Source organism: Erythrolamprus reginae, chromosome 3 (assembly GCF_031021105.1).
Source record: "Erythrolamprus reginae isolate rEryReg1 chromosome 3, rEryReg1.hap1, whole genome shotgun sequence".
Taxonomy (NCBI): Eukaryota; Metazoa; Chordata; class Lepidosauria; order Squamata; family Dipsadidae; genus Erythrolamprus; species Erythrolamprus reginae.
Window position 1 is genome coordinate 255,594,738 of NC_091952.1, and position 25,653 is coordinate 255,620,390.

General features: G+C 44.0%; 1 protein-coding gene across 1 annotated transcript; it reads right to left on the minus strand.

Annotated features, from left to right (window-relative positions):
• Positions 1–874: 874 nt before the first annotated feature.
• Positions 875–25,653, minus strand: LOC139165519 (ly6/PLAUR domain-containing protein 2-like). Its single transcript, XM_070748697.1, has 4 exons — positions 25,479–25,653; positions 22,012–22,095; positions 1,902–2,021; positions 875–1,077 (listed from the first exon to the last, which is right to left on the minus strand). Exons 1-4 carry the CDS (start codon positions 25,651–25,653, stop codon positions 875–877), a joined length of 582 nt encoding a protein of 193 aa, XP_070604798.1.

Below are 25,653 nucleotides of genomic sequence, written 5' to 3' on the forward strand. Positions count from 1 at the left end.
ACTGCAACAATATTGCCAAAAAGGCTTCTAGAGTTGTTAACCTAATCCTACGTAGCTTCTGCTCTGGAAATCTCACACTACTTACCAGAGCTTACAAAACTTTCACCAGACCCATCCTCAAATGCAGCTCATCTGTCTGGAACCCATATCACATCTCAGATATTAACACCCTTGAAAATGTCCAAAAATACTTCACCAGAAGAGCCCTTCACTCCTCCACTCGAAACAGAAGACCCTACGAAACTAGAATTACAATCCTGGGTCTTGAAAGCTTAGAACTATGATGCCTTAAACATGATCTAAGTATTGCCCACAAGATCATATGCTGCAATGTCCTGCCTATCAAAGACTACTTCAGCTTCAACCACAACAACACAAGAGCACACAACAGATTCAAGCTTAATATTAACCGCTCCAAGCTTGAATGTAAAAAATACGACTTTAGTAATCGAGTTGTTGAAGCGTGGCACTCATTACCGGACTCCATAGTATCATCCCCTAACCCCCAACACTTTACCCTTAGACTGTCCACGGTTGACCTCTCCAGATTCCTAAGAGGTCAGTAAGGGGCGTGCATAAGCGCACTAGGGTGCCTTCCGTCCCCTGTCCTATAGTCTCTCCTATATCTCCTATATCTTCTCTACTATATCTCTATAAGCTTCATTGTGTATTATTGTGTATTGGACAAAATAAATAAAAATATTCTCTTCCATCAATTATCGCAATAAGTTCCAGACCAAAGTTTCAGTTCCCATGTTCTTTATTTGAGACAAACAGGAATCCAGGAATAGGGATAGAGGACAGCACAACGTCAAATCCATAGTTCTAAGAAAGTACAGTAGGGTTCTCTGCCAAATCCTGGAGATGTTCAGTCTCAAGTGAGGATGAAGAAGAAAGAAACCAGCATTCCTCCCAACATGGTGTAGCTTAACTCTAGCCAGCAGGCTCCATTGTGGTTGCAGAGATTGCTGTGGCAACATGTCAGCAGACGCGTGGAACCAATTTCATCTATCTCGGAAAGATTGCAGGTCAGCGAGCAAGACCGCGTGACGGTGAATTCGCCCACAAAAGGGTAGACTGCCAAACAAGCAGAAAAAGAAGCAGAGAATTGAAATTTTTATTGGGCATATTGCCAGACATATTTAACAAAGGAGAAATGTATACATAGTAACAGCCGCTAGAATAGCATATGCTCAAAACTGGAAATTGAATAGAATACCAATCGAGAGAGAAGTACTTAAGAAGATAATGGGCTGTGGAGAGATGAATAGATTGAAAATGAAAATTAAAGATAAGGAGGACATAGATGATAGGTAGGTAGGTAGGTAGATAGAGAGAGAGAGAGAGAGAGAGAGAGATTGATTGATAGATAGATATAGATAGATAGATAGATAGATAGATAGATAGATAGATAGATAGATAGATAGATAGATGATAGATAGATAGATAGATAGATTAGATAGATAGATAGATAGATAGATAGATAGATAGATAGATAGATAGATAGATAGATAGATTAGACAGACAGACAGACAGACAGACAGACAGACAGACAGACAGATAGATACATAGATACATAGATACATAGATAGATGAGAAAGAGAGGATAGACAGACAGATAGACAATGATCTGGATGACTGAGAATCTCCATAAACAATTCAACAGATTCTCCCTTTTTTAAGTAGCCACCTGTTATCTACAGTATATGTCATTGCTGAAGTGCAAAATATCTACACTCTTTGTGAGACCCAGACTGGGAGGTTATGGGAGGATGATCTAGAGTCAAAATATTTTTCATCCCGTGTTCTTAGACCGGGGAGGGGGTCTTCTCCATTTGACCTTGACCTGCAGAAAGGAAAACTCATTGGCATCTTAGATCAACCTGGTCCTTCCACCTCACCTTCTTCCAGGGAATGCATCGTCGTCATACACATGGTTTGGTTTGGCATGCAGTTGATGATGGTCATGCATTTCTCCGGTCTTGTGGGCTCTCGGCATGAAAAGCATTGCAGAGATTGGGCTGTCGTGAAAAAAAAAAAGAAGCATGTGTAAATATCTAAAGCTATTAAACAGGGGGTGGGGAGGGGGGAGAAGAGGAGCAAAGAGGGAAGGGAAAGGGAGGGGAAAGAAGGGAAGGGAAGGACAAAAGGGAGGGGAGGGAAATGAAAGAAATGAAGGGAAAGCAAGGGAAGGAATGAAGAAGGGAAAGGATAGTGTATTAAAGGTGATTTTAAAACATATATGTTCTGGTTTCTGGTAGAAATTTAGCAATTACAAATAACTCTTATTAAATGCATCATTTCATGAATAAAGAAACTCCGTTTATTTCTCTGCTCTCCTGTAATTCAAACACATTCCATACAGCACTCGGTCCGTTATCTCTCTTAGCTGCATTCCCCACATTCCTTCTCCAGCTCCACTTAACAAGATTTATTTTCCTAACAGCATGACTTTGAAAAACAGCAGAACTGACTGTTAACAACACAGAATACTTTTGCTTACTTTAGCGTGGCTTCGGCAACGTTGAAACTCCACCCTTCTTCTCCACTGACCCCCTGACGTGCCAAATACATCACTACAGTATTTAACCCATTTCTCTCCTTAATATCTGCTTCCAGACCTCTGTTCTCGACATTTTTGGGCCCTTCTGAATTTAGGATTAACCCAGCGAGCGTCTGATTCTCCCTCGTTAGATCCTGAACTCATAGCCCCATCCTGTGGCTGGCCTCCCACCTGTTCTACTACCTGTAACCCCGCCCCACACACACACTAATTCATAAACACTATCTGAATCCGAGTCCTCAATATCTTCATCACCCTCCAACTGATCGGGAGTATGTACAACAATATATATGTAGAAGCCAAACTACAGCAGTGCTCACAACTGTTGCAGCCCTCTCTGACTTGCACACAAAGCAAATTGACTAACACCATAAACACATGACCAGACCACAAACTCGCAGCCAAACAAAAATTGTTACACCCCAGACACACATTACAAAACAGCTAAGTAGCCTGCAAGCTCCAACTACTCCGGATATCACCCCCAATCCACAAACATCAACTAATCAGCATAAATCAATCACATCAACGACCCCAGGTGTTACCCCACTGACTCACCAGGAAGTTTTAACACAGCTTGCAGCTGCTGAGCCATCAAACCATACCCACCCACCAGTATTTATAGAGGGAAGGCAGCTCAGGTCTCGCTGTGTTCACCCTAGAACAAGGTCATATGTTTATGAGGATAATTCTCTGCCTTACAAGGCAAAGGTTGCAGGTTCAAGTCCCAGTGGGTATGGCTAGCTGATGAGGCCAAAATAGATCTATCCTAATCTCCCTTAATTTTCAAATTCAGCAAAAAAGCATGTGACATATATATTTGTGTGTGTGTGTGTGTGTGTAGAATACTATATATATAGTGAACCCTCGAGTTTCGCGTCCTCAAGGATCGCGAAAGGGCTATTTCGCTAGTTTTCAACCCGGAAGTAAACTCCACCATCTGCGCATGCGTGCCCTTCCACGCATGCGTAGATGGTGGAGTTTCCCCGCCGGGCAGAGGCTTCCCTGGGTCTTCCCCCTCTTGCCCCGGTAAGACCCCAGCGGCGGGCAGGCGGCGCGCGCGAGCTTGGGGCACCCTAGCTCCGCTTCCCAGCTGGGAAGCGGAGCCGGCAACAGCGTGGGCGGGGCGGGCGGCGCGCACGAGCTTGGGGCAGCCTAGCTCCGCTTCCCAGCTGGGAAGCGGAGCCGGCAACAGCGTGGGCGGGCGGGCGGCGCGCACGAGCTTGGGGCAGCCTAGCTCCGCTTCCCAGCTGGGAAGCGGAGCCGGCAACAGCGTGGGCGGGGCGGGCGGCGCGCGCGAGCTTGGGGCAGCCTAGCTCCGCTTCCCAGCTGGGAAGCGGAGCCGGCAACAGCGTGGGCGGGCGGGCGGCGCGCGCGAGCTTGGGGCAGCCTAGCTCCGCTTCCCAGCTGGTAAGCGGAGCCGGCAACAGCGTGGGCGGGCGGGCGGCGCGCACGAGCTTGGGGCAGCCTAGCTCCGCTTCCCAGCTGGGAAGCGGAGCCGGCAACAGCGTGGGCGGGCGGCGCGCGCGAGCTTGGGGCAGCCTAGCTCCGCTTCCCAGCTGGGAAGCGGAGCCGGCAACAGCGTGGGCGGGCGGGCGGCGCGCGCGAGCCTGGGGCAGCCTAGCTCCGCTTCCCAGCTGGGAAGCGGAGCCGGCAACAGCGTGGGTGGGCGGGCGGCGCGCACGAGCTTCGGGCAGCCTAGCTCCGCTTCCCAGCTGGGAAGCGGAGCCGGCAACAGCGTGGGCGGGCGGGCGGCGCGCGCGAGCTTGGGGCAGCCTAGCTCCGCTTCCCAGCTGGTAAGCGGAGCCGGCAACAGCGTGGGCGGGCGGCGCGCGCGAGCTTGGGGCAGCCTAGCTCCGCTTCCCAGCTGGGAAACGGAGCCGGCAACAGCGTGGGCGGGCGGGCGGCGCGCGCGAGCTTGGGGCAGCCTAGCTCCGCTTCCCAGCTGGGAAGCGGAGCCGGCAACAGCGTGGGCGGGCGGGCGGCGCGCGCGAGCTTGGGGCAGCCTAGCTCCGCTTCCCAGCTGGGAAGCGGAGCCGGCAACAGCGTGGGCGGGCGGGCGGCGCGCGCGAGCTTGGGGCAGCCTAGCTCCGCTTCCCAGCTGGGAAGCGGAGCTAGGGTTTCCCCAAGCGCGCGCGCACCCCAGGCGCGAGCAACGGGGTGGGCGGGCGAAGGGCGGGCGGCAGTGGAAGTAAAAACACCATCTGCGCACGCGCAGATGGTGTTTTTACTTCCGCACCGCTACTTCGCGAAAAATCGATCATCGCTTGGGGTCCTGGAACGGAACCCTCGCGATGATCGAGGGTTCACTGTATAGAGAATACTATATAGAATATATAGTAACCTTGCTGAATGGGATATGTGCATGTTAAATGTTAAATGTAACTTTTAATTTTAACTTATTTTTTATCTCAATGTTTTTTATATGTTGTGAGCCATTAAATAAATAAATGCATGCATACATACATACATACATACATACATACATACATACATACATACATACATAAATGTTGCAATAAATAAATGTAGTAATAAATATTTAATAAATAGTTCTGGGGTAAATTTAACCATAGTTCCTAACAAAATAATACAGTCCCCCTTTTTAACTACTCATTCATTTTCAAGCTTTATGTGTCAATTTATCAACCCCCACCACATAATTCCATAGCAAAGCACGGGTATCAGCTAGTTTCTAATAAACCTGTGATTCAGTGAGTGGGTGGATGTAATCCGTGGAAACAGGGGTTGAATCTTGTTGTCTACACTATGCTTTCATCTTTATCAGTGTATGCATCAACCATTACACCATTCCCAAGACACTGGTTAAAATAGAACCCACGCGATTGTAATCTACAATTATTGGCTACCTTTGAAGAGTGTTTGGAAACTTCAGATCGTGCAGAATGCAGCTGCAAGAGCAATCATGGGCTTTCCTAAATATGCCCATGTTACTCCAACACTCAGCAGTCTGCATTGGTTGCCGATCAGTTTCCGGTCACAATTCAAAGTGTTGGTCATCACCTATAAAGCCCTTCATGGCACTGGACCAGGGTATCTACAAGACCGCCTTCTGCCGCACGAATCCCAGCGACCGATTAGGTCCCACAGAGTTGGCCTCCTCCGGGTCCCATCAACTAAACAATGTCGTTTGGCGGGACCCAGAGGAAGAGCCTTCTCTGTGGTGGCTCCGACCCTCTGGAATCAACTCTCTCCAGAGATTAGAACTGCCCCCACCCTCCTTGTCTTTCGTAAACTCCTTAAAACCCACCTCTGTCATCAGGCTTGGGGGAACTGAGACATCCACCCCCTTGCCTATGTAACTTTGTGCATGATATGACTGTGTGTATGGTTTTTATGTATTGGGGTTTCTTGTTTTTTAGACTTTTTAAATGTATTATTGCTATTTTAAAGTCTAACTATTAGATTTGTCATTATATATTGTTTTTATCATTGCTGTGAGCTGCCCCGAGTCTACGGAGAGGGGCGGCATACAAATCTAATTAATAATAATAATAATAATAATAATAATAATAATAATAATAATAATAATAATAATAATAATATTGTAAAAGAGCAAGCCACCTCTGGAGGCAAGCTCTTTCCACTATCAGGAAATTTCTCCTTAGTTCTAGATTGGATCTCTCTGATCATCTTTCATCCATTACTTCTTATCTGCCAGCCTCCCAAATAACATCCGAGAAATAAATCAGAGTAAAAACGTGGCCTTCTTCCAAGTTCCAATTTATTAGAAACATAGAAACATAGAAGACTGACGGCAGAAAAAGACCTCATGGTCCATCTAGTCTGCCCTTATACTATTTTCTGTATTTTATCTTAGGATGGATATATGTTTATCCCAGGCATGTTTAAATTCAGTTCCTGCGGATTTATCTACCACGTCTGCTGGAAGTTTGTTCCAAGCATCTACTACTCTTTCAGTGAAATAATATTTTCTCACGTTGCTTTTGATCTTTTCCCCAACTAACTTCAGATTGTGTCCCCTTGTTCTTGTGTTCACTTTCCTATTAAAAACACTTCCCTCCTGGACCTTATTTAACCCTTTAATATATTTAAATATTAACAGAGCCATGTTGGATACGAACTGTAGTCAAACTGATACTAACTTTTCCTACACTTCCCCACCCAGGTTAAGGTTCATCCCTTTTCTCCACACCCACAAGTTCATGACGTGAACATCCACGATCCTCCCCTGTACTTCTGGCTGGGGCTGAACAAAAGATGACCTTGAATCTCTGGAAGGAATTTGTTGTGGCTAGTATTTTTCCTTCTCCCAAATTCCCACACTATTATTTATTTATTTATTTTATTTATTTATTTATTTTGTCCAATACATAACACACATTGAAGAGAATAGATATGTAATATTATAAATAAAGAAAAGGATAGAAGAAAAGATATAAAAGTATAGGTGAACATATTTGAAAGGAAGAAAAGATAAATGAGATAAGGAGAGACAATTGGACAGGGGATGGAAGGCACACTGGTGCACTTATGTGGCAGGCCAAAGTCTCCAACTCAAAACGATGGGTTCAAATAAATTACAAATAAATAACAACAGAGTTGGAAAGGACCTTGGAGGTCTTCTAGTCCAACCCCCTGCTTAGGCAGCTTCGGCCTGACATTATCCTGCCCTCAGGAGCTTTGAGGACTAAATTGAACTCCTTTGAACGCCTCCCAAATGTTGAAAGACTGCTATTATGTCTCCCTTAATCCTTGTCTTGGTTACACAATCCTATCCAATTCGTGCAATCATTCCTCATATGTTTTAACCTCCGGACCTGTAATCCATTTTATTGATTAGGGCATACAATTTTGATTACGGCATACAATATTGATTTGCGGCATATAAATCTAATAAATAAATAAAATAAATAAATAAATAAATAATTTTGTTGCTCTTCTATGCACTCTTCTTGGAATCTCAATGAGGCAGGACATAAATTGAAGCAAGACATAAGGAAGGTCATAAAGTCAGGTAGCTGTGTAGACTTTGAGAGGTGTATAAAAACAAAGGAAATGGCACAATTTCAAACTTCAGAATTGACCGCTTTTCAAGTGCAGATGTAACCACAAATGAACTGCAGGAAGGTTAGATAGGTACATTTAATAATAATAATAATAATAATAATAATAATAATAATAATAATAATAATAATAATAATTTATTAGATTTGTATGCCGCCCCTCTCCAAAGACTCGGGGCGGCTCACAACAATAACAAAAACAATATAATAGTAATACAAATCTAATATTAAAAAAAAGTATATATAAAACCCCAACAATTAAAACATTTAGAAACATAGAAACATAGAAGTCTGACAGCAGAAAAAGGACCTCATGGTCCATCTAGTCTGCCCTTATACTATTTTCTGTATTTTATCTTAGGATGGATATATGTTTATCCCAGGCATGTTTAAATTCAGTTACTGTGGATTTATCTACCACATCTGCTGGAAGTTTATTCCAAAGATCTACTACTCTTTCAGTAAAATAATATTTTCTCATGTTGCTTTTGATCTTTCCCCCAACTAACTTCAGATTGTGTCCCCTTGTTCTTGTGTTCACTTTCCTATTAAAAACACTTCCTTCCTGGACCTTATTTAACCCTTTAATATATTTAAATGTTTCGATCATGTCTCCCCTTTTCCTTCTGTCCTCCAGACTATACAGATTGAATTCATGAAGTCTTTCCTAATACGTTTTATGCTTAAGACCTTCCACCATTCTTGTAGCCCGTCTTTGGACCCGTTCAATTTTGTCAATATCTTTTTGTAGGTGAGGTCTCCAGAACTGAACACAGTACTCCAAATGTGGTCTCACCAGCGCTCTATATAAGGGGATCACAATCTCCCTCTTCCTGCTTGTTATATCTCTAGCTATGCAGCCAAGCATCCTACTTGCTTTCCCTACTGCCCGACCACACGGCTCACCCATTTTGAGACTGTCAGAAATCACTACCCCTAAATCCTTCTCTTCTGAAGTTTTTGCTAACACAGAACTGCCAATGCAATACTCAGATTGAGGATTCCTTTTCCCCAAGTGCATTATTTTACATTTGGAAACATTAAACTGCAGTTTCCATTGCTTTGACCATTTATCTAGTAAACCAAATCATTTACCATATTACAGACCCCTCCAGGAATATCAACCCTATTGCACACTTTAGAGTCATCGGCAAATAGGCAAACCTTCCCTACCAAACCTTCCCCTATGTCACTCACAAACATATTAAAAAGAATAGGACCCAGAACAGACCCTTGTGGCACACCGCTTGTAACCTGTCTCTGCTCAGAATACTCGCCATTAACAATAACTCTCTGATGTCTATGCTTCAGCCAGCTGCAAATCCACTGAACTATCCAGGGATTAAGTCCAATCTTCACTAATTTATCTATCAGCTCTTTATGTGGAACCGTATCAAAGGCTTTGCTGAAGTCCAGATAGGCAATATCCACGGCACCACCTTGATCCAACACCTTTGTGACATAGTCAGAGAAATCAATGAGATTAGTCTGACATGATTTGCCTTCAGTAAAGCCATGCTGATTTGGGTCCAATAAGTTATTGTTATTGTGAGCAGGTTATAGCAATGAAAAAAACCCGGCAAAGACTTAGAGCTTGGAAAACATTCTTCGCGGAGAGAAACAATGAAAGAGCCTGCAAGGTAAGAGCTGGGAAGATGGTTAGCAGCTAGTTAGGGCTGAAAAAAAAAGCTACATTCAGAGTATAAGACACACCCAAATTATCAGCTTATTTTAGGGAGGAAAAGGTGTGTCTTATACTCTGAAAAATATGGTATTTTCATGTTTTGCTACTTTTCAGGAGTATATCTACTTGCTTTTCCATAAGAAGGGGGAGGCTCAGATTTTGTGAGTGACATAGGGGAAGGTTTGGTAGGGAAGGTTTGCCTATTTGCGGATAACTCTAAAGTATGCAATAGGGTTGATATTCCTGGAGGCGTCTGTAATATGGTAAATGATTTAGCTTTACTAGATAAATGGTCAAAGCAATGGAAACTGCAGTTTAATGTTTCCAAATGTAAAATAATGCACTTGGGGAAAAGGAATCCTCAATCTGAGTATTGTATTGGCAGTTCTGTGTTAGCAAAAACTTCAGAAGAGAAGGATTTAGGGGTAGTGATTTCTGACAGCCTCAAAATGGGTGAGCAGTGTGGTCGGGCGGTAGGAAAAGCAAGTAGGATGCTTGGCTGAATAGCTAGAGGTATAACAAGCAGGAAGAGGGAGATTGTGATCCCGCTATATAGAGTGCTGGTGAGACCACATTTGGAGTACTGTGTTCAGTTCTGGAGACCTCACCTACAAAAAGATATTGACAGAATTGAACAGGTCCAAAGACGGGCTACAAGAATGGTGGAAGGTCTTAAGCATAAAACGTATCAGGAAAGACTTAATGAACTCAATCTGTATAGTCTGGAGGACAGAAGGGAAAGGGGGGACATAATCGAAACATTTAAATATGTCAAAGGGTTAAATAAGGTTCAGGAGGGAAGTGTTTTTAATAGGAAAGTGAACACAAGAACAAGGGGAAACTATCTGAAGTTAGTTGGGGGAAAGATCAAAAGCAACATGAGAAAATATTATTTCACTGAAAGAGTAGTAGATCCTTGGAACAAACTTCCAGCAGACGTGGTAGATAAATCCACAGTAACTGAATTTTTTTTTTTAAATAAATTTTATTGATTTTATAAGTTTACAAAAAACAAACGTATAACAGTGCACAGTGCATGTGCCCATCACCAAACAACACACACCCCCCATCACCCCCACCACCCCTATAGAAGGATTCAAAGACTTTTGAATTATTTGTCTATCTATTAATCCTTGGCTCTATCTTGAACGCTTTTTTTTTTACTAAAAGAGTGATTGTAGTTTATTTTTCGTATTTACATCACAGATTCTACTTAACATATAATCTTTTACCTTGTTCCATCGCACCATCAGCTTCTCTAGTTTATTCTCATCAAAATTATTTAATCTTATTTCCATAATTTCAAAGTGTATGTAATCCACCATGTACCAATACCAATTCTGTAGTGTCCATTTTGTAGAGTCTTTCCATCCTAATACTATCACCGCTTGAGCACTTTCCAATGCTACAGTTTTAATTTCTTTAGATTCTCCTAGTTCCCTATATTTAATTAAGATTGCTGTTTCTTTTGTAATTATCCAATTAATATTTAACATTTTATTAATATAATATAATATTAAACCACAGTAACTGAATTTAAACATGCCTGGGATAAACATAGATCCATCCTAAGATAAAATACAGAAAATAGTATAAGGGCAGACTAGATGGACCAGGAGGTCTTTTTCTGCCCTCAGTCTTGTATGTTTCTATGTTTCTATGTTACTGCTGCTATATTGCTCTGAAGCTCTTTGTGCAAATAAAGCAAACTTATTTTGACTCCGTGGTCAGAGTTTTGTCATTCCTGCAACATCAACGTCTCTTTGCTTTATATTGTGGATTGCAATATTTGAAATGTGTCTTACAAAGTTAACATCGAGCGGGAGTAACCCAAGTTCACCTGCTTTTGAGTTGGGATCAGACTTCTTTGCACATGATACAAACAAAACATGTTTTGGGACTTCCCGGCGGTGTTATTTCATGCAACCTGATCTTCCCTTTTTCTTAGTCCATTGTTCCGCGATTAACTGTTGTGTTAATCGAACTGTTTTGCTGACCTCACTTTAAAAAAAAGTGCAATGGTTCTTTGGAGGTACATTTATATAATGCACAATAGGTCCAGGAAACAAACATTCAGAATGATTTAACTTGGGAGTTCTTAAGAGAACATTTAAATCCTGGGATTATTGGGAGTTTAGAAGGTAGAAACAGAAGCATTTTACAGTGATTTTCAATTTACAACATTTTCTTTAGTGACTGTTCAAAGTTACTGATTTTAAAAATTTATTATTTATTTATTTTGATTATTTATTTATTTATTTATGTATGTATTCATTCATTCATTCATTTATTTATTCATTCATTCATTCATTCATTCATTCATCCATCCATCCATCCATCCATCCATCCATCCATCCATTCATTCATTCATTCAATGGTGGACAAGGACCACGGTGGCTGTTGAGGAACCTGGGCAGCCATCGACAAATGACCTACAGGAACAAAACAAACAAAGCTTACAAATCAAAAAATGGCAGAAATTCTCAATGTCAGAGAATATTATTATTATTATTATTATTATTATTATTATTATTATTATTATCAGTACAACACAGCAAACGAGATCACTATGCTGGATTTCGTATTTCATCACCAGTCGGGCGCTTCCCAAGCACCTAGGACTGCGTGATGTAGCGGCGAATGATGTTTGCTGATCCCAATAAAGCGGCCTTTTGCAATTGACAGATGGAGATTTTGTCAATTCCGATGGTTTTCAAATGTCCGCTGAGATCCTTTGGTACTGCGCCCAGCGTGCCAAGTACCACTGGGACCACTTTCACTGGCTTATGCCAGAGTCATTGCAGCTCGATTATCATTATTATTATTATTATTATTATTATTATTATTATTGTTATTGTTATTGTTATTGTTATTGTTATTGTTATTGTTATTGTTATTGCTATTGCTATTGCTATTGCTATTGCTATTGCTATTGCTATTGCTATTGCTACTATTATTACCATTATTATTATTATTATTATTATTATTATTATTATTATTATTAATTAGATTTGCATGCACCAAGACAAATTCCTTGTGTGTGCAATCACACTTGACCAATAAAGAATTCTATTCTATTCTAAAGAAAAAAAGGAGTGGGGAGACACAATAGCAGTAATAATAATAATAATAATAATAATAATAATAATAATAATAACAACAACAACAACAACAACAACAAAAACCACAACAACAAAAACAGAGTTGGAAGGGACCTTGGGGGTCTTGTAGTCCAACCCCTTGGTTAGGCAGGAAAACCCAACACTACTTCAGACAGATGGTTATCCAACATCTGCTTAAAAACATCCAGTGTTGGGGCATTCACAGCTTCTGGAGACAATCTTTTCCACTGATCAACCGTGATGATATAGGGTCTTCTGCTTGAGCAGGAGGTTGGGATACCAGACCTCCAAGGTCACTTCCAATTCTGTTATTCTATGTTATTTATGTTTTATGAGTGACAAGAAGACTTTGAGATGAAAAATCCCTCTGTTTTTCTTGATTACAAGTCCCAGCGTTCAAAGCACCTTGAAGGATAGAAAATTGCCTTAAGGTTCTCCAGATCTTCAACCCTTGAATGTTCTATGAATAATCTTCATGGACTATGAATGTTAACATGCTTGTGGAGAAGGCACGAAAGAGGCTGTACTTCTTGAGAATGCTCAGGAAGATAAATCTATCTCAGCATCTACTGCTGTCCCACTATCGCACCATTATTGAGAGCATGGCATTCTCGCATGGTATGGAAGCAGTTCTGTAGCGGATAAAAAAAGCTCTACACAGAATCATTAAAACTGTCCAGCTAACAGCCTTGGATGATATCTTTGCATCTCACTGTGCTAGGAAAGTGAACAACATTCTCAGAGACTTTTCTCATCCTGCTTACAATCTTTTTCAACTGTTGCCATCTGGCAGAAGATTAAGAGCCATTAAAACTCAGACCACATATCTCCCTAATAGTTTTTATCCCAGAGCTATACTTGCACTTAACGATGAACTAAAGGGTCAGCATCAGTGAGCTGTTGGAAAGTATTACATGGTCTGTTGTGCAGATGTTTTGGTGGTTCAGGGTGGAGAATTTGTGGGTAAGATATTTTTGGGGTGGGGGGATTGTTATGTGTGTTGGGACTGGTCTTTAGGCGTCATGTGAATTTTGTTGTATGGGTATACAGTAGTACCTCTAGATACGAGCTGCTCCACATGCGAGTATTCCAAGTTACGAGCCGCGACGCGAGTGAAATTTCTGTTCGACACCCGAGCTCAAATTTGGGATGCGAGCCGAGCTTCCACTAGGTGGCACAAGAATCTCCTTGCTTCCAGTTATCTCGGTGCGAAAAACAAAGTCTAAAGGCATTCGCTCGAGATGCGAGTTGATCGACTTACAAGCTAGGGTCTAGAACGAATTAAACTCGTATGTCGAGGTACCACTGTACAGTGATACCTCTGCTTACGAACCTAATTAGTTCCGTGACCAAGTTCTTAAGTAGAAAAATTTGTAAGAAGCAGCAATTTTCCCCATAGGAATCGATGTAAAAGCAAATAATATGTGCGATTGGGAAAATCACAGGGAGGGCAGAGGTTCTGCTTCCTCCCAGGAGATTCCTAGAGAGGCCCCACGGAGGCTTCTCCCTGCCTTTTCCGGTTACAGTTTGTAAGTGGGAAATGGTTCTTGAGAAGAGGCAAAAAAATCTTGACCACCAGGTTCTTATCTAGAAACGTTTGTAAGTAGAGGCGTTCTTAGGTAGAGGTACCACTGTACTGTGTGTATACATACAATGACAATAAAGTATTTATCAGAGGTCAGAGGTCGACCTCTAGGTTACTCCCTTGTGGGGTGCCTCAGGGGTCGGTCCTCTCCCCCCTACTATTTAATATCTACATGAAACCGCTGGGTGAGATCATCCAAGGGCATGGGGTGAGGTATCATCAGTATGCAGATGATACCCAACTTTACATCTCCACCCTTTGTCCAGTCGGCGAAGCAGTGGAAGTGATGTGCCGGTGCTTGGAGGCTGTTGGGGTCTGGATGGGTGTCAACAGACTCAAACTCAACCCGGATAAGACGGAGTGGCTGTGGGTTTTGCCTCCCAAGGACAATTCCATCTGTCCATCCATCACCCTGGGGGGGGGGAGTCACTAACCCCCTCAGAGAGGGTCCGCAACTTGGGCGTCCTCCTCGATCCACAGCTCACATTAGAGAAACATCTTTCAGCTGTGGCGAGGGGGGCGTTTGCCCAGGTTCGTCTGGTGCACCAGTTGCGGCCCTATTTGGACCGGGAGTCACTGCTCACAGTCACTCATGCCCTCATCACCTCGAGGCTCGACTACTGTAACGCTCTCTACATGGGGCTACCTTTGAAAAGTGTTCGGAAACTTCAGATCGTGCAGAATGCAGCTGCGAGAGCTATCATGGGCTTTCCTAAATTTGCCCATGTCACACCAACACTCCGCAGTCTGCATTGGTTGCCGATCAGTTTCCGGTCACAATTGAAAGTGTTGGTTATGACCTATAAAGCCCTTCATGGCACCGGACCAGAATATCTCCGGGACCGCCTTCTGCCGCACGAATCCCAGCGACCAGTTAGGTCCCACAGAGTTGGCCTTCTCCGGGTCCCGTCAACTAAACAATGTCGTTTGGCGGGACCCAGGGGAAGAGCCTTCTCTGTGGCGGCCCCGACCCTTTGGAATCAACTCCCCCCAGATATCAGAGTTGCCCCCACCCTCCTAGCCTTTCGTAAGCTCCTTAAAACCCACCTTTGTCGTCAGGCATGGGGGAATTGACATGTTCCTTCCCCCTAGGCTTATAAAATTTGTGTATGGTATGCTAGTGTGTATGATTGGTTTTTAACTTGTGGTGTTCTTAAAATTAATTTAATATTGGATTTGTCTTCTATTGCTGTTGCTGTGAGCCGCCCCGAGTCTGCGGAGAGGGGCGGCATACAAATCTGATTAAACTAAACTAAACTAAACTTATCTATGGATGTAGATTTCGAAGGTGGAAAGATGGTAGGAAGTAACTAGGCTGTCCCTGAATGTTTTATCTGGAACATCTTTCCATCTTCTAGATCAAAGAACTGGGAGATCAAAAGATCTCAACGTTATTACAATTTGGGCTATGACAGCAATATGTTCCATCTGGATGGAGAAATGATGAAATATTGCCTCCTCTTATGCTTTCAATCAAAACAAAAGTATAATCTGGCAATCAAAGTTACCAACACCAGTTCCCTCTGTGTCCTCACACAACTCTTGAGTCCGATGAAGAATCCCTTCCATTGAGAAAAATGCTCCCTCCATCCAGAAGTCTTTTAACTGGAGGTTTTCAACAAGAGTCTGGACAGGCATTTGTCCAGGAGGACATATAGCCATGATGGAATACTGTGTCCAGTTGATAAAATTGAATGGGCCCACAGACGGGCTACAAAAATGGTCAAAAGTCTTAAGCATTAAACTAATGGGAGATTAGACTTCATGGTCTCCTGGTGATTGGCCCAAAGCCATCCAGTTAGCTTTCATTCCTAAGGTGGGACTAGAACCCACAGTCCCCTGGTGATTGGCTCAAAGTCAACCAATTGGCTCTCGTGGCTAAGGGGAGATTAGACTTCGTGGTCTCCTGCTGATTGGCCCAAACCTCTCCAATTAGCTTTCATTCCTAAGACAAAACTAGAACTAAGCATCAAACTTATCAGGAAAGACTTCATGGACTCAACCTGCATAGTCTGGAGGACAGAAGGGAAAGTGGGGACATGATCAAAACATTTAAATAAGTTCAAGCGTTAAATAAGGTTCAGGAGGGAAGTGTTTTTAATAGGAAAGTGAACACAAGAACAAGGGGGCACAATCTGAGGTTAGTTGGGGGAAAGATCAGAAGCAACGTGAGAAAATATTATTTTACTGAATGAGTAGTAGATGTGGACTTCAATTCCCAGAATTCCTGAGCTAGCATGATTGGCTCAGGAATTCTGGGAGTTGAAGTCCACAAGTCATAGAAGAGCCAACTTTGCCTACTCCTGTCCTAACCCAATGTTCTCAACCTTGACAACAACTTTAAGATGTGTGGACTTTCAACTCCTAATATTCTCCAGAAAGCACTTTGAGTTATGGAGTCCTCAGTGCTCTCTGAGCTTGGCAGTTTTCTTACACAACATCATCGGTGCTGGAAAGGAGTAGGGATAGGTCTCGGTTAATTGTTTCAAATTCCTTGATTAGACTGCTACTTATTATTTTTTTAAAAGCTTTATTTATTAATTATTACAGATTTTAAAAAATATGCATCACAATAGTCTTTTACAGATCATAGCCCATTACATTATATTTCTTATTTGCATATCTATACTGCTCAACTACTAACCCAATATACGGTAACTCCAAGTTAATCAAATCTTGGTGAAATCAAACTGTCCACTTAGGAAGCAACACTGATTGACAATCAATTTCACAAGTTGTCAGCACATTCAACTTTGTACAGAACAAAGTACAGTGATACCTTGTCTTACAAACTTAATTGGTTCCGGGACGAGGTTCTTAAGGTGAAAAGTAAGATGAAACAATGTTTCCCATAGGAATCAATGGAAAAGCGATTAATGCGTGCAAGCCTAAAATTCACCCCTTTTGCCAGCCGAAGCGCCCGTTTTTGCACTGCTGGGATTCCCCTGAGGCTCCCCTCCATGGGAAACCCCATCTCCGGACTTCTGTGTTTTTGCAATGCTGCAGGGGAATCCCAGCAGGGGAATCCCAGCATCGCAAAAACGAGCGCTTCACTGGCAACGGAAGTCCAGAGGTGGGGTTTCCCAGCGAAGGGAGCATCAGTGAAATTACAGGATTGCAAAAACACTGAAATCCTTGAAACCCCACCTCTGGACCTCTGTGTTTTTGCGATGCTGCAATTTCACTGAGGTTCCCCTCACTGGGAAACCCCACCTCCAGACTTCTGTTGCCAGTGAAGCACCAGTTTTTGCACTGCTGGGATTCCCCTGCTGGGATTCCCCTGCAGCATCACAAAAACATGGAAGTCCGGAGGTGGGGTTTCCCATGGAGGAAGCCTCAGGGGAATCCCAGCAGCATAAAAACGGGCGCTTCTCTGGCAACGGAAGTCCGAAGGCGGGGTATCCCAGTGGCGGCGGTGGGTTTCTAAGGTGAAAATAGTTTGTAAGAAGAGGCAAAAAAATCTTAAATCCCAGTTTTGTATCTCGAAAAGTTTGTATGACGAGGCGTTTGTAAGACGAGGTATCACTGTATTCAGTGGGAATATTTCATTCATTCCGATCTAGGTTGTGTTCTTTGAGTGATCCCTTTATTTTTTTGAGCAGTGTATATACAATGTAATTTATTCAAGAAAATAAGATAAGTATAGTAAATAAGATGGGTGGATAGTAGGTAAATACAAGGTGCAGAGGTATCGATAAATAAGCATATCAGAGAGGTGAAGAGTGAACATGTGAATGGCTTTCTCTACTTATCCATCAGTTTTTGTATTCCCTTAAGCATTATCTATTTCATGTTTGTATGTTTATCTCTTGTTGTATGCACTAACACATCACACTACCTTGTTTCTATCCTCAATCCATCTTTACCAATTGTTCCATGTCAAATGATAGTAGATTTAATGATAATGATGATAATGATGATTGATGATTGATGATGATGATGATGATGATGATGATGATAATAATAATAATAATAATAATAATAATAATAATAATAATAATAATAATAATAATAATAATATTTTATTAGATTTGTATGCAGCCCCTCTCCGAAGACTCCAAAGACTATCTATAGTATTGTTTTCTGATGGGGTCCTTTGATATTTCCATAGTTGGGCGTAGGTTTTTTCTTGCAGGTGTTTCATTACACAACATTATCGGTGCTGGAAAGGAGTGGGGATTGGCTTCTGTTAACTGTTCCTTCTTTCTTGATTAGCCTGTTGCTTATTTTTTAATCAAGAGGTAATCTAATCCAATCAAGGAACAACCAAGAACACTCCCATGCATATTGGCAGGACAATGAGAGCAAACTCCTTTCCCCTCTAGTACTGAATATATTACCTAATTTGGTGATGAAACGTTTGCAAGGAACAATCAAGCTCAGAGACCACAAATAATTCCCACAGCCTTTTCCTCCTGTGTTTTCTGAACTTCTTGTTTGGTCATTTTTTTTCATCATCCCAGGCTTCAGTGAGTGGAAAGGGGGTGGTTGTGCCCATGCGCACAGGCAGCGCAAAGTGTATGTGCATGCATGGGTGGATGTGAGTGGGCACATGTGAGCATGCTAGTGCATCACACACACTATTTTGTGCACATGAACCCAAAAACATTTGCCCTCACTGATATATAGGGTCTTTTGCAGTAGTGGTTTGCAGTGAACGACCAGTGGCGGCACAAATGGAGATGCTCACCCAGATCCATGCCCCCAATGCATGCATGCATGAGATTTCACCTCTGTGCATGCGAAACAAGGGAAATTTTACACAATGACCCCCTTGCGTGCAAGATTTCACCGATTTTCAGCATTTTTTGCTTCTGCACAAGTGCAAAAAGAAAGAAATTGCTATAAATTATAGTTCTACAGTGATACCTCATCTTATGAACTTAATTGGTTCCAGGACGAAGTTTGTAAGGTGAAAAGTTTGTAAGACGAAACAATGTTTCCCATAGGAATCAATGGAAAAGTGATTAATGTGTGCAAGCCCAAAACTCACCCCTTTTGCCAGACGAAGCACCCGTTTTTGCACTGCTGGGATTCCCCTGAGGCTCCCCTCCATGGGAAACCCCATCTCCGGACTTCCATGTTTTGTGATGCTGCGGGGGAATCCCAGCAGGGGAATCCCAGCAGCGCAAAAACGGGTGTTTCGATGGCAATGGATGTCCGGAGGTGGGGTTTCCAGCGACGGGAGCCTCAGCAAAATTGCAGCATCGCAAAAACACAGAAGTCCTCAAAACCCCACCTCCGGACTTCTGTGTTTTTGTGGTGCTACAATTTCGCTGAGGCTCCCCTCGCTGGGAAACCCCACCTCCGGACTTCCGTTGCCAGCAAAGTGCCCATTTTTGCACTGCTGGGATTCCCCTGCAGCATTGCAAAAACATGGAAATCCGGAGGTGGGGTTTCCCATGGAGAGGAGCCTTAGGGGAATCCCAGCAGTGCAAAAATGGGCGCTTCGCTGGCAACAGAAGTCCGGAAGCGGGGCATCCCAGTGGCAGCAGCTTGGGTTTGTAAGGTGAAAATAGTTTGGAACAAGAGGCAAAAGAAAATCTTAAACCCCGGGTTTGTATCTCAAAAAGTTTGTATAACGAGGGGTTTGTAAGACGAGGTATCACTGTAGTTTATAGTTTATTAGATTTGTATGCCGCCAGTCTTTGAAGACTCGAGAGACTCACACCCGCGACAGCATCTTCATATGAGATTTCACTTGTTGTTCATTCGTCGAAATGAAATCCTGCACCGACAGGCGTGTGCGCGTCCAGTGGCGTCCCATGCGCCTACAACAACCCTGGAGGGCATACCGATGGTGGTTGTTAAGTGGTTCCCTCCCCTGGTGTTTTACCCTTGACATTTAGGGGTGGGCGTTGGACCAGAAGACCTCTAAGCAGCAGTGAAATCGACTTCCCTCCCCTTACACATTTAGAAGTGCATGCTCGCACGTGTGCTCCCCCCCTCTGTCCTTGCACAGAATGCTTTTCACAGGGGATTAAAAAAGGGAATGCACAGGGGATTAAAAAAAGAAAAAAGTCCAGGCAGGTGGGTGGAGCCTGGTGCTACCGCCACTAATGGTTCTGTGAACCATGCGCCATCTCCGCCACTTGTACGACCGTACTGGGCTGAACCGTTAGTATTTCAACCAAACTAGCATTTGCACTTACCGGCCACTACTGGTGCGCTCTCCAGGATTGTTTTGGGCATGTGTGCATCGGGCAGGCACAGGTGTGCCCATTGGCATGAAATTTGGCTTCTGCGCATGTGCAGAAAAGCGAAATCTCATGAGGATGCTCACACACATGACATTTCGCCAATTTTTGGTGATTTCTCTGCTTCCGCACATGCGCAGAAACAAAAAAAATGAAAATTGGAAAAATCTCATGCGCAAGATCATGCTCACATGAGATTTCACTTGCTGCACATGCACAGAAGCCAAATCTCATGTGGGCACATGCATTGGGGCATGGCACCGGGCCAGATTACCTGCGGGACCGCCTCCTGCCGCATGAATCCCAGCAACCTCTGGTCCCACAGAGTCGGCCTTCTCCAGGTCCCGCCAACTAGACAATGTCGCTTGGCAGGGTCTAAGGGAAGAGCCTTCTCTGTGGGGGTCCCAGCCCTTTGGAATCAGCTCCCCCCTGGAGATTCACCCATCCTCCTTCCCTTCCACAAAAATCTGATCTATGCCGCCAAGCTTGGGGCGATTAGACTCTAGAACCTTGGCCAATACATGCTACGTATGATTGTTGTTTGAGTGGGTTTGATTGTTTTTTTAAATAATACTGGGTTTTATAGACTAGTACATTTAGTTTTTTAATGAATTGGATTTAGACGATTATATTGCATTGTTCTTCTTTTTGTAGGTGTTGTAAGCCACCCCGAGTCTTCGGAAAGGGGTGGCATATAAATCCAATTAAATAAATTGTAGTTCCACTATGGGAACCCCGATCCCAGGCGTACAGGCAGGGGTGGCCCGCTGCCCAGACAGAGGGGAACACAGTGGGGTAGCAAAAATGAAGCTCTACCCCAGAGCCCCCAATTTGCACTGAAAGATGTTGAAAGAAAATTCAGGGCGTCCTGCATAAGCCACGGCCACAGTGTGGTAAGTAAAAATTTTGGTAGCCCTTCACTGCGTACGGGTTGCAAACGGCTACTGATTTCAACTTTGCCTCTAAGGTCTCTTCTGATCTTATTGTTGCATGGTCTTCTGGTGTGGCTTATCGCCTTCCCTGTGACTCTGAAACCTTTTCACAGAGGAGAACCTGGTTGGTTGGTTGGTTGGTTGGTTGGTTGGTTGGTTGGTTGGTTGGTTGGTTGGTTGGTTGGTTGGTTGGTTGGTTGGTTTCTTTCTTTCTTTCTTTCTTTCTTTCTTTCTTTCTTTCTTTCTTCCTTTCTTCCTTCCTTCCTTCCTTCCTTTCTTTCTTTATATGTTTGTTTGTTTCTTTCTTTCTTGGTTTATTTATTTATTTATTTGTTTGTTTGTTTGTTTATTTATTGGATTTGTATGCCGCCCCTCTCCGCAGACTCGGGGCGGCTAACAACAGCAGTAAAACAGTATATAACAAAATCCAATACTAAAAACAGTTAAAAGCCCATTATATAAAAAAACAATCAGACATACAGACATACCGTGCATAAAATTGTAAAGGCCTAGGGGGGAAGAATATCTCAGTTCCCCCATGCCTGGCGGCAGAGGTGGGTTTTAAGTAGCTTACGAAAGGCAAGGAGGGTGGGGGCAATTTTAATCTCTGGGGGGAGTTGGTTCCAGTGGGCCGGGGCCGCCACAGAGAAGGCTCTCCCTCTGGGTCCCGCCATGCGACATTGTTTGGTTGACGGGACCTGGAGAAGACCCACTCTGTGGGACCTATCTGGTCGCTGGGATTCGTGCAGCAGAAGGCGGTTGGGTATGTCTCTTTTTTTCCCCCTTTCTTGCGCTGCTGCAAACGTAATAGAAGACCGTCTCCTATTGCTTCATCCCATTTAGAAAAAGAGGAGGATTGATTTAAATAAAAGGTTCTTACCGAACTCTGCAAACAAAACAGCTGTCAGGAGAATGGATGACAACATCACCCTGCCTCTCGCACAGATCTTCACCATCTTAGATCCTTAGTTGGTGCTCATTCACTTTCCGGCTCAACAACCCTTCTCCTCTGTTCTTCTCCCTTGCAAATGAATTCCCCTCCTGATAGAAAACTACGATATGGTGAAAAGAAGTCGATTTTCAGTCTGGAGGGATTAGAGGATGCAAAACCTAAGAACCAAGAGACACACCTTTTTTCTCTTTGTTCCCTGGTCACTCTTATGCAAAAGCCTCGGTTGAGATTTCTACACTGTTTGCTGTGTTCATCCTCCCCATCATTTGTTCACATGTTTACACAATGGTATTTTTGACTGTTTGATATTTCCTAAGGATCCAAGGGACTTGAAAGATGTTATTCTCACAGCCAACCCACACTCAGTAAAAGACCTTGGAATACTAATATCAAATGACCTAAGTGCCAAAGCCCACTGCAACAATATCGCCAAAAAGGCTTCCAGAGTTGTTAACCTGATCCTACGTAGCTTCTGCTCCGGCAATCTCACGCTACTCACCAGAGCCTACAAAACTTATGCCAGACCCATCCTCGAATACAGCTCATCTGTCTGGAACCCATACCACATCTCGGACATCAACACCCTCGAAAACGTCCAAAGATATTTCACCAGAAGAGCCCTCCACTCCTCCACTCGAAACAGAATATCCTACGAAAATAGACTATCTATCCTGGGTCTTGAAAGCTTAGAACTGCGGCGCCTAAAGTATTTAAGTATTGCCCACAAGATCATATGCTGCAACGTCCTTCCGGTCAACGACTACTTCAGCTTCAACCGCAACAACACAAGAGCATGCAACAGATTCAAACTTAATATTAACCGCTCTAAACTTGACTGTAAAAAACATGACTTTAACAATCGAGTTATCGAAGCGTGGGACTCAGTACCGGACTCAATCGTGTCAACCCCCAACCCCCAACATTTCTCCCTTAGACCATCCATGGTTGACCTCTCCAAGTTCCTAAGAGGCCAGTAAGGAGGGTACATAAGTGCACCAGTGTGCCTAACGTCCCCTGTCCAATTGTCTTTCCTTTATCTCATATATCATATATATTCTCTCCCTCTCATATATTTCTCTTCTTTTTTTACTTACTATCTTTATACATATTAATGTCTATTCTCTTTCATATGTATTGTATATTGGACAAAGAATAAATAAATAAATAAATATTATTTTTTTTAGATGGCCCCAAGCGTTACCTCTAATACTATATTTCCATGTTGGGTAGTTGTTAATTGTGAAGTCACATCTGACCCATCGCAACCCCATGGACAAGGTTAGATTAGATTAGATTAGATTTATTGGATTTATATGCCGCCCCTCTCCGCAAACTCGGGGCAGCTCACAACAATAATAAAAACAGTACATAATAACAAATCCAATGCCCACCAATCTAATTACAGTTCAAAATTAATAAATTCATAAAACAATCCCAATGTATATAAAAACAGACACACAGTCAATCAATCAATGGCAAAACAACATGGGCAAGGGGAAGATGTTTAGTTCCCCCATGCCTGATGGCAGAGGTGGGTCTTAAGGAGTTTACGAAAGGCAGGGAGGGTGGGGGCAATCCTAATCTCAGGGGGAGCTGGTTCCAGAGGGTCGGGGCCCCCACAGAGAAGGCTCTTCCCCTGGGTCCTGCCAGACGGCATTGTTTGGTTGACGGGACCCGGAGAAGGCCGACTCTGTGGGACCTAACCGGTCGCTGGGATTCGTGCGGCAGGAGGCGGTCCCGAAGATATTCTGGTCCGGTGCCATGAAGGGCTTTGTAGGTCATAACCAACACTTTGAATTGTGACCGGAAACTGATCGGCAGCCAATGCAGACTGCGGAGTGTTGGAGTGATATGGGCATACTTAGAGACGCCCATAATTGCTCTCGCAGCTGCATTCTGCACGATCTGAAGTTTCCGAGCACTTTTCAAAGGTAGCCCCATATAGAGAGCGTTACAGTAGTCGAGCCTCGAGGTGATGAGGGCATGAGTGACTGTGAGCAATGACTCCCGGTCCAAATAGGGCCGCAACTGGCGCACCAGGCGAACCTGGGCAAACGCCCCCCTCGCCACAGCTGAAAGGTGTTTCTCTAATGTGAGCTGTGGATCAAGTAGGACGTCCAAGTTGCGGACCCTCTCTGAGGGGGTCAATAATTCCCCCCCAGGGTAATGGACGGACAGATAGAATTGTCCTTGGGAGGCAAAACCCACAGCCACTCTGTCTTGTCTGGGTTGAGTTTGAGTTTGTTGACACCCATCCAGGCCCCAACAGCCTCCAGGCACTGGCACATCACTTCCACTGCTTCGTTAACTTGACATGGGGTGGAGATGTACAACTGGGTATCATCGGCATATTGATGATACCTCACCCCATGCCCTTGGATGATCTCACCCAGCGGTTTCATGTAGATATTAAATAGCAGGGGGGAGAGGACCGACCCCTGAGGCACCCCACAAGGGAGAAACCTAGAGGTCGACCTCTGACCCCCACTAACACCGACTGCGACCGACCGGAGAGGTAGGAGGAGAACCACTGAAGAACAGTGCCTCCCACTCCCAACCCCTCCAGCCGGCGCAGAAGGATACCATGGTCGATGGTATCGAAAGCCGCTGAGAGGTCAAGGAGCACCAGGACAGAGGACAAGCCCCTGCCCCGGGCCCGCCAGAGATCATCCATCAATGCAACCAAAGCAGTTTCCGTGCTGTAGCCGGGCCTGAATCCAGACTGTTGAGGACCTAGATAATCGGCTTCTTCCAAGGACCACTGGAGTTGGAGTGCCACCACCTTCTCAACAACCCTCCCCATGAAGGGAAGGTTGGAGACTGGATGGTAGTTATTAAGCACGGCTGGGTCCAGGGAAGGCTTCTTGAGGAGGGGGTGCACAAGTGCCTCCTTATAAAGGGGCGGAAAGGACTCCCTCCCCAAGGAGGCGTTGACAATCTCCTGGACCCAGCTCCGTGTCACCCCTTGACTGGCCGAAACCAGCCAAGAGGGACACGGATCCAGTAAACAGGTGGCGGAACTCACAGCTCCAATGGCCTTGTCCACTTCATCAGGTGTCACCAAACTCCTCCCAGACAGATGGACAAAGACGTTTAGCCCCAGTCACCTCGACTGACTCGTTGTCAGTCGACTCTGTTTTACAATTGGAGTCGAGGTCCGCTCGGATCCGAGCGATTTTATCAGCGAAAAAGTGTTAAAATCCTTGGCACTGCTCTGCAAGGGCTCCCCAACTCCCCCCTGGTTAAGAAGGGAGCGGGTTACCCTAAACAGAGCGGCCGGGCGGGATTCCGCTGATGCAATCAAGGCGGCATGATACGCGCATCTTGCCGCCTTGAACGCCACTTTGTAAGTCTTAATAAAAGCTCTTACAAGTGTTCGGTCGGATTCGGCTTACTCTTCCTCCATCGCTTCTCCAGACGTCTCTTCTGGCGCTTCAACACCTGGAGCTTCCTGTTTTCTACTCTCCTCTGGAGTCCATTGAAGCTCACGCTGACTGTTTCAGTGACTCCATCCAGCCACTTCAATCTCTGTTGTCCTCTTCTTCTTCTGCCCTCAATCGTTCCCAGCAT

What these genes read in the sequence shown, in the direction of transcription:
- LOC139165519 (XM_070748697.1), bottom strand. Translation starts at nt 25,653, where the DNA reads ATGCTGGGAACGATTGAGGGCAGAAGAAGAAGAGGACAACAGAGATTG. An exon ending in GGAGAAGCGATGGAGGAAGA is followed by an intron (nt 22,096 to 25,478) that starts GTAAGCCGAATC and finishes GCACCAACTAAG; the next exon opens with GATCTAAGATGGTGAAGATC. An exon ending in TGTTTTGTTTGCAGAGTTCG is followed by an intron (nt 2,022 to 22,011) that starts GTAAGAACCTTT and finishes TTTTCACGACAG; the next exon opens with CCCAATCTCTGCAATGCTTT.